The sequence below is a fragment of the Acipenser ruthenus genome, chromosome 9 (genome assembly GCF_902713425.1).
Source record: "Acipenser ruthenus chromosome 9, fAciRut3.2 maternal haplotype, whole genome shotgun sequence".
Taxonomy (NCBI): Eukaryota; Metazoa; Chordata; class Actinopteri; order Acipenseriformes; family Acipenseridae; genus Acipenser; species Acipenser ruthenus.
Genome location: NC_081197.1, coordinates 3,683,797 through 3,694,051, shown reverse-complemented (window position 1 = coordinate 3,694,051; position 10,255 = coordinate 3,683,797). Strand labels below are relative to the sequence as shown.

General features: G+C 37.4%; 1 protein-coding gene across 1 annotated transcript; it reads left to right on the top strand.

Annotated features, from left to right (window-relative positions):
* The first annotated feature begins 289 nt into the window (after nucleotides 1-289).
* Nucleotides 290-9,127, top strand: LOC117407484 (aristaless-related homeobox protein-like). Its single transcript, XM_034012572.3, has 5 exons — nucleotides 290-649; nucleotides 1,603-2,152; nucleotides 3,566-3,611; nucleotides 5,953-6,284; nucleotides 8,096-9,127. The coding sequence occupies exons 1-5, from the start codon at nucleotides 466-468 to the stop codon at nucleotides 8,334-8,336; spliced, it is 1,353 nt and encodes a 450-aa protein (XP_033868463.1). The 5' UTR covers nucleotides 290-465; the 3' UTR covers nucleotides 8,337-9,127.
* Nucleotides 9,128-10,255: the final 1,128 nt, after the last annotated feature.

Genomic DNA, 10,255 nt, shown 5'->3' with positions numbered 1-10,255 from the left:
ATTTAAAGCAGCTCGTGGAATGAAGATTATTGATAAAAACTTCAGAAACTGTGACTCCCCTGTCATGGTAACAGAATACAATTTTGGGAATATTTCAATTTCAAAATGAAGTTTAAGAAGCTCGTCTTTAGTTTTATTTGCACGTTTGGTATGGTAACAGGTGAGGAACACGGTCCAGTCCATTAGCACTCCAGTCCGAGCTTTGCTTTCTTCTCGGTCTAATGTCAATGGTAAAGTAAAATAAAGATCCCTTTGCTTTGCTGGGAGCCAATCAGAACGCTCACAACACGTAGATGAGTAGGGAATCTAGAGCAAAGCTGTTGCTGCACAGCGCGCACATGTCATTCATGTCCTGGTTTGGAGGAGCGACTGGAGAAGTAAGGGGGACATATCGAAAGCCACAGTGAGAGAGAGAGAGAGACTCCTAAAGATCAATCTGAAGAAGAAGAAAACTCCAACACCACCATGAGCAAGCAGTACCACGAAGAGATTTCTGAGAGAACAGAGTGTAAAAGCAAATCGCCCACTTTGCTCTCCTCGTACTGTATAGATAGCATTCTGGGCAGGAGGAGCCCGTGTAAAATGAGATTGATAGGGACACAAAGTTTACAGTCACTGCCCGGCCGCAGTGAACAGGACAAGGCAACAGGTAGGAACCCTTCTTCAATCGTCCCCGGTGACCCCTTTACTTTAGAGCAATGGCTCGGGGAGCTGTCGTCACACTGGTTGTGTTTTTGTATACCCACCTTGGTAAGGTCCTGCACAGACTGGCATGCATTATGTTTGTATTGAGAGTAGGGTGTATGTGATGTATGCCTGATTTCATGCCTGCTTTTCTGTAAGCAAAGCACACTGGTAAGATACGCCAACAAATGTGTATTTTCTATGAAGTTTGCGATAAGGTTAGCTGTTACGCAGTAGTGGGTGATATTTCTGAATTGAAAGATCACTTTCCCGCAATGCCTGTTCCTTGAACCTATTTAAAGGGATTACTTGGTTGTTTTTAAAATTGTCTCTATTTTTGTATTGGCTGTTTGCTTAACGGTTCAATATAAAAAGCATCGCGTATGTTTGACAGGCCCAAACTGCTTCCCATCTTACGCGCACGCAAGAATAGCCTAAACCTGTGTTTATGATTGAATAAAATAATACATAGAACACATTATTATCGCTATTGTTATTAAGTTGGAATTATTTCATTTTAAGTGCATGTCTAATAACTGTACATCTAACCCTTTGTTTGTTAGATTTACACGCGATTATAATTTGAAGTTATGGATTTTGAAACTAAAACATGAACAGATCTTTGTGCTAAATATGATTAATAAAGAAACCCAAGAAACAGAAATGACAATTGTCTGTAAAACTGTATTGCAAAAGCTAACGGTTATTAATTTCCTACATTATGTATTTATTTGTACATATTTTACCATCGTTCAGCTCATAGAATATAGAGATATATTTTAGGATTGTATGCAGTAGATATACATTATTATTTGTATTATTGCAGTTATCATGTATCATCTCCAGTCACTAGTGATTATATGAAGTATAATGAAAGACAGCTGATTTTTTTTTTTTTTTTTTTTTTTTGATTTTTAGATTCCCCTCAAGATAGCCTCTGCTTTGATACAGAGATCCACCTGCCTCCCAAGTTGCGCAGACTGTACGGCCAGGGAGGGAAGTTCTTGGATTCCAGTAGAGGATTTAACGAGCATGGAGAGAAAGAAGAGATCGTTCGAACCCTGGATCAGACCTGCGAGAATCTTAAAATCATCCAGGCGCCGCAGGTCAGCATCAGCCGCAGCAAGTCCTACCGAGAGAATGCGACTTTCAGCCAGAGCCTCGGAGACAAGAGCCCGGAACGCGATCGCGAGGAGAGGATGGAGGTCGAGGCGCTGAAGTACGAGGAGGAGGTGGTGAAGGAGGAAGCGTGTGAAGCAGACCTGTCTCCCAAAGGGGGAGAGGGGATTCAGAACGAGGGGGATGTTAAAGATGGGGAGGACAGCGTGTGTTTGTCCGCTGGTAGTGACTCTGAAGAAGGGATGCTAAAGAGAAAGCAGAGGCGATACAGGACTACCTTCACGAGTTACCAGCTGGAAGAGCTGGAGCGAGCTTTTCAGAAAACACACTACCCTGACGTCTTCACCAGGTACAATCACCAAAGGACTGCTGAGAAAATGTGTGCCAATTCTGTGTTTACACTAGGCTATAGTTCAGAAATACTATTATACACCAGAACTCACCAATTCATACAATGTTATATTTCAATTATGTAGATGTCATTAGCCGAAGTTCTTGCTAACAGATATGATACCTTAAAGTAGGCTTTGTATTTATACGCAAGAAATTAAAGTGTGTTCTCCGGGGGAAAAACATTCTTACCTTTAGCCCATGCCTGTAAACTGAATATTATTAAAAAGCGGTCGCTTACACCATTTTAGCATGCAGAGAACTCGTTTGCAACAAGCATTTTAAAAAACTGGTGTTCTATTGTTGATGAGCGCATTTTATTAACAACAAATGGTTTCCCTTTCAGGCATTTACTATAGAACAGTCGCAAGGGCAGAATTCTGTATATTTTATTATTATTATTATTATTATTATTATTATTATTATTATTATTATTATTATTATTATTATTATTAATAATAATAATGATGATATCATTTCGAACTCTTAGAATAGGCCACTGATTGATTCAGTGTTCAATGTTTTCTATTAATCAGACTTCGCCCGTTATATGTATATAAAATATGCAGTTACTGTATTTCAGGCTTGCAAACCGAGTGTAAGAGAAGGCTCTTTAATGTATTATTTTATGTCATTTATGTATTTAATATTGCCTAACCGTTTCTTTTATTATTCGTCTAGTCTTTTAAGAAACTAAATAAACCCGTCTATTGCGTGTAGGCGACACGCTGCAATGCAATTATTCGTTAAAAATGTACATTTTGACACTTTTTTTTTTTATCTAAAACAAAATCACGAAAACACAGTGTAATTTTACAAGCATTTAAGCAGAAATCACGCGATCCCCCTTCCATCAAACGCACGACAGGTGGCAACTCAGAAGTTTTATCACATTTCTGCTCAGCAAACAGGTTTTAAGGGGCGCGTTTAAGATAAGACAAAATGTCAATAGATTTGAAAAAATCCGGATTTTCATTCTGAAGAAGGGAGCACTATTATTACACGTTTCTGTTTATTTTATTTTCTGATATATAACTATTCGGCTACTGGTTATTATAAAATGAAGCTTTAACGTGTAGGCTGGACCATATTTATTTCAAACGGATACACCACTATGAGGTTTCTGGGAAAAACTGCGGATTTCTATACACGTCATCACCCGGGATTCCTGTGTAATATGCTATAGGATTAATCTAATTAATCTCAGTCTAGATTTAATTTTTTTTTATAGGTCGATAGTCAAAATATGAAATTAGAAACGCGGCTTTGTCGTAAAATGGTGTGGCGTTTAGCATTACAGTAAAGCATATGCGTGTATTTAATATGTGTTTACAGATGCTTCTATTCATTGTGTTCTGGCTCATCTTTTCAGAGAGGAGCTTGCTATGCGACTGGATTTAACAGAGGCCAGAGTACAAGTAAGTGTTTGCATTTCCGTTTTAATTATGGTATAGCACACCATGGTATAGCAATTATACCTGTAACGGTGTTGTGCTTGTATGATGCTCACACTGAGGGCATAGCTATGTAGATACGTGCTATAAAGCGAGTGCGTTTGAAAGGACCCAGCTCGCCATGCAGGGAGGGGGGCTGAAACATGTTTTAAATTAGAAGCAACAACGACAATAATACTAATAATAATAATAATAATAATAATAATAATAATAATAATAATAATAATAATAAAACCTTTCTTAAACAAATTATTTCTAATTTTATTCCAATAATCTGTGAATGTAAACTATCTAAAAAATATTACAAATACCAGTTACCTACTAAAATAAAATAACATGGACTACATATGAAGATTATTATTATTATTATTATTATTATTATTATTATTATTATTATTATTATTATTATTATTATTATTATTATTCAGCATATGGAAAAACTAAGTGGCCTATTAAAACTATCCCTTCATTATGAATCAAAACTGAGCATAACAATGACTAACATCTTTTAAAAAATAAATAAAAACTGAACACTATATTAAGAGTTAATTCTTAACTTTTATTAAATTGCGTTTCTATAGGCAAACCATAATTTCCGCTTGTCGAATTCGATTACATGCAAAACAGCTATTTTAGGTGTGATTAAGTGAACAATTGCAATTCATAAAAGCACACTTAGTGCTAGAGCAAACACGGCTGTTTGAGAGTAAAATTGTATTTGATTTCCCATTGCCTGCCAGGGAGGGGGTGCTGGCTAATGGTATTTGATTTCCCATTTTGTGATTGCAATAGCCCCGCATTGATCTGATGCCTGGCTCTGTCAGCGAGTGGAATGCTATTAAAGGTGTTTGCATCAGAGCAGGGCCTGCATTTCCCAACCCGGGACTCATAACCAAAGAGACCATAAACACTGGGAAGCCCTGATTGCCAGCATAAAACAGATGTCAGTTTGGGTTTCAAGCACAGCGAATCACTTTACAGTTACAATGAAGCGGTGATAAAGACTAATAAATTCCATATGGGCCATTTAATACCGAACAGCGTCTTGCATTAAGACAGTAACGAGTTTTTTTTTTTTTTTTTTTGTAACCCCTCCCAGAATCTAACTGTTTCTTCTGTTGACACATTGTTCAATTGTCAGACAGCGGCGATGGTGATAGCACAGCAGTATATTTCGGCTTCGAAATTGAGGGAAAGTCGTGGGAAAGTTAAATAACTTTCCTCGTGAAGGAACAGCCCTTAGAGAGAATTTAATTTAAAGAGTATTAATTGTTATTAGCACCCTTTCAGATTCTCCGTCGCCGCCTTTTGTCACTGCGGCTGTTGTAATGATCCTGCCCTTCTATATTAAGGTAGCTGTACACAGATTTTAATTAGCAAGCGTTCGGTTTACGGGCTCTTAAAGGAACGGGAATGAATAATTAGGATGACTTTTTCGCGCATTTGTCACCTTTAGAAGAACTTAAGCCTCTATTTTAATCAACTATAACGGAGGTATTTAAAAAGAGATAAATACGCTTGGGTGATGTAGTTCAAGCATTTATATTTTACGACTACATTCATTAGTTACTTTTACACATTATTAATAGCAATACATATGCTTATTAACAATAGAATCAAGCTAATCGAGATGAAGGCTATAGTTTTAAACATTTCAAAATGTGTATCATTTTATATGCATTTTCCTCCACAGTATTTTTGAGAATAGCGATCAGTTCCTTCCCTGTTGCATTGCAATGAGAACGTACTTGTTTTTAAGTTTAGCATTTACCAATAATAATTTCTAATGGTAATTTAATTAAATATTGTCGGCTTTAAATAGATGTTTTGTAGGAGAAACACATCTGTTGATTTAATAATTTTTATGTGATACATTTCTTTACATTTTTTTTTTCTGATAAAACTATTCCCAAATATACAGAACAATAAATAAATAAATACACTTTAATTATATATATATATATATATATATATATATATATATATATATATATATATATATATATATATTAACAATCTTTTTTTTTAAATAGGGCACGTTTTTTTCTATTTTTTAAGTACAAAATACAATGTATTGTGGAAAAAAAAGAACCAATCTCTGGAAACCGTTCTCATGTTTTATTCTGCAAGACAGCAAAAATAATAAAATACATGTGTAAACACACATTGTGTTGAATCTCTGAATAAAAACATTAAAACACAATTTTTTAAGTCCTTAAATGTATCACACATTGTTGAGAAGCCAGCACAGACACAGTCACTAGAGCACAGAAATGCTGATCCCTTCTCTCTGTCTGACTTGCAGGTCTGGTTTCAGAACCGCAGAGCCAAGTGGAGGAAGCGTGAGAAAGCTGGAGTGCAGACCCACCCCCCTGGACTGCCGTTCCCTGGCCACCTGTCTGCAGTCCACCCCCTGAGCCCCTACCTGGACAGCAGCCCCTTCCCTCCCCACCACCACGCCCTTGAGTCAGCCTGGAACGCTGCTGCTGCAGCCGCCGCTGCAGCCGCCTTCCCAGGCCTCCCTCCTCCCTCGGGGGCCTCTGCTCTACCCCCCACCGGGGCCCCCCTGGGGCTCAGCACCTTCCTGGGGGCCGCCATGTTCAGACACCCCGCCTTCATCAGCCCTTCCTTCGGCAGGTAACCCTCTAAACAGCCCAGGACCCTCCCTGTCTTAAAAGAGTGCCAGGAGCAGAAACACAGACCTTTTTTTAGAAACAGTCATGAATACCAATCCTTATTGGGGTAAAACAGTCTGTAATTGAACCACGAGATTACAATTACAAACAGTTCCCTCGCAAGCCTGGACATTAGGGCTGTTGCCACCCACCTTTTATACAGACGGCAAATACAGGGGCACGAGGAACAATCAGTTCTGCTGTGTATGCTTCCTTGTGTCTCATTATCAAATGAAATATACGAGAATGGGATTTCCATATTTAAAACTGCTATCAAAAGATTATCAAATGATTAGTTTCCCTTTGAAATACAAGCACATGTTGGTGTTCCTTTTTCAGCAGTTGTATATACTGCGTAGACCCTATTAATCATACACCAAATACTATTCAGAAAAGCAAACAATCAATCAAATAAACGGGAACAACCGCCCCTTACAGCAATACAAAACAATGTTCTCTACATTTATGGCAAACACATTTTTCAAGAAACTACTACTGTCACAAAACAGCATTTTAAAAAACATGAACTAAACGTTTTGCCTTCCCTGTAATGAAAGTAAAACATCTAGAATGACAGCACAGATGCAAACAGCAGAATTGAACTATTTTTCATATCCCGGTCACCTCTTGGTTGATCAATGCTATCTTAAACATATATGAAAATAATGAATAATACTGCATCAAGATTAAAATGTGTTAGCCCTAAAATGTGGAATTGATATTGCCATTTGTTTTCTTTCACTGTGCATTGGTTCATATATATCAGTGAGAGATTGAACAGCATTCTGTTGAATAATGTACACCTCTGTCCATCAGCTGTAAACACAAAATCGGAGCTATCATTATCTCAAAAAGGTAGATTGCCATTTACATCCACCAAACTGCAGTTACATCTAAAAATGTAAGTGACATGCATGCAGACAGTTTCTCTATATTCCCATCTTCTGATACTCCTAAACAAGTTTCATCATAATAGAATAAGCACTTTTCTAGAATCCAGATGTGTGTACAACTAGAATGTGATTGACAGGGACAATACAGGCACAGGGACAGTAGAGACATCTGGACAATACAGGTACAGGGACAATACAGACATCTGGACAATACAGGCACAGGGACAATACAGGCACAGGGACAATACAGACACAGGGACAATACAGACATTGTTTTTATTACACTGCAGTGCTTCATCAAGTTTAAGCGTCTAGGATGGTCATTTTATTAGGACTAAATTATTTATCAATAATTAATTTTATTTAAAAATGGGCTTATTCTTTTTGTAGTGAATTGTTTTCTTTTATTGATCTCTGGTGCCGTTTCAGTGATCCTTTGTTTGCTTTACTGTATATCCCATTGTCGGGCATACGGAGTGTGAGTCGCACACAGTTATGGAGCTCATGGGGAGTCGTTAGATCTGGACAATATGTCTATGCAATGTGTCACTATAAATATCGCCCATGTGAAAACACCTACTTTAACTGATAGTGCATTCCATTGCAGGTTTACTACACTCTGAATAGTTGGGCTGCACCGTGACTTCAGTGTTTGTGCATGTTAGGATCATTATAATTATTCTCTGCATGCACATAAAATACTGTAGCCTGCTAGCATACTCTGCACAATCCAAGTGTACATAGGATATTAAGCAAAATGTGTTTGATTATGAAAAACAAACCGCCAATCCCCGCTAAAAGACGCTCCTATTTAAAGATTTCTAAACCTCTCCACCTGATACACGGGCTGAATCTGATTCCTCTCTCCCGTTCCTCACAGACTGTTCTCCACCATGGCTCCCCTGACCAGTGCTGCCACAGCAGCAGCCCTGCTTCGACAGCAGGCCCCGGCCGTGGAGAGCGCGGTACAACCCGGCAACCTGTCCGACCCAACCTCCGTGGCGGCAGACAGACGGGCCTCCAGCATCGCGGCGCTCAGGCTGAAAGCGAAAGAACACTCGGCGCAGCTGACACAACTGAACATCCTCCCCGCCAACAATACCGGGAAAGAGGTGTGCTGAGAACCACGAACCTTAAACAGTGACGAGAGCAAGACCACAATTAAATACATAGATACATAATAACAATACTACTACTACTGAACTACTACTACTAATAAAACTGGCAACTAATACATGGGGTTAGATTCCCACGTCCCGACTCAGTGTGCAGAGTTGCTGACAGAACATTAAAATGAAAAAAAAAACACATTAAAGGAGAACTTTCTGTTCATAGTGCGTTTCTATTTTATATAAACATTAAAAGATAGTTACTGTTCACTTCTTTCATGGAACATGCAAAGTCACAAACACCAGAGGAGTCATCCAAGGACTCGTAAGAGTCAGGCGTTGTGTTTCTACAGCGTGCAGGGTGCATCCAGAGCATCTCCTCGGTCTGGTCCTGTTATGGAAACACTTTCATCCCCAACCAAAATAAGTGTAACCGTCATGTTCTGTAAAGAACATTGCATCCCGTGTATTACTGTGGAAGAACACCTTCATCTGTATATTGCCAGTTATGAATAAGCATTATTTAGTATAATACGTTAATTTAAACTCAAACATCCCTTTAAAATGAGCAGGGGGTTGAGTTCAACATTGGGGGATGGATTCGGCTGTGCCGCCCTACAAGGACGGCTAACGCGGTGCACCTCAGTAACACAGGAGTGTTCATTTCTTCATTCATCGCAAGCAAGGTTTTTATACCAAAGGGAAATATACTGCCAGATTTTTTGGACTGGTTTAAGTCACTAAACTCTGATTAGTATTTCTGTAAATAACATTGTAATTAAGAAATAAAAATGCAAAACAGAGCTGTGTATATATTTGAAATGTTAAAAAAAACAAAAAAAACATTGCACTTGATATGGTGTTGTCAAATTGTTATTCTGTAGACTACCTGTGTTTGTGAAGGAAAAAAATAGGTTCCTAGAAAAATATTTATGTCTGAGCTCTTTATTGACCTTATTAGCCATAGAAGGTTTTTGAAAACCTTGAAAGGCAACGGTGTAATGTCATTGTTTTCACTTGATTTCCTTGGTATGAAACAGAAAAGTGGCATACTGAAAAATAAAATAAAAATATTCAACAAATAATTTCAGTTCCTCTGAGTTTATATTAAGCCAAAAATAAAAGAAGTTCAACAGACCCTTGCTAAGAACGTAAAGTCTTACAGAGAAATACAGCGAAAATACCAACGTGTAGGTCAACTGCAAATAAACGCCTGACCGCTGAACAATAGCAACAGTATAACAACGAATATATATATATATATATATATATATATATATATATATATATATATATATATATATATATATATATATATACACACACACACACACAAACATTTTCTTCATAAACAAAATGCTTGAAATGCTTAATAAAAAAAAAATATTTAGCTAAATATTGTCTTTTTACAGAATTCTGAAACTATATCTGTGCAGGACAGCAATAATAATAATAAAATACAAAAAAAAACACAATCTCGAATGCAAATATTTAATTTGACTTTTTCAAAAAAAAAAAACACTTCTCGATACAGGTGGTTTTGTGCCCGTCATAAAATTGAAATTGATGCGATGGTTTATTGGCAGAATTCCCGTGACGTGTGCGAGTCCTACCTGCACATTGATCATCTGGACCATTCTCATGCTTGCTTAACAACACTTTATACTAAAGAAAAACACAAACACTAATCACCTCAAACATGCGTTAGCTGCTATACCATGAGGTTGTCATAAGGTCGGCGTGTGTCGTCTCTCGACTGTTTAAAAAAAAAAAACCTTTTTGGTCAATAAAATTACAATGGAATTAACAAGAATAATAATAATAATAATAATAATAATAATAATAATAATAATAATAATAATAATAATAATAATAATTCACGCCACGGTTTATCAAATATTTGAAAGTCTGGTGCCATGACTCTTAATTTT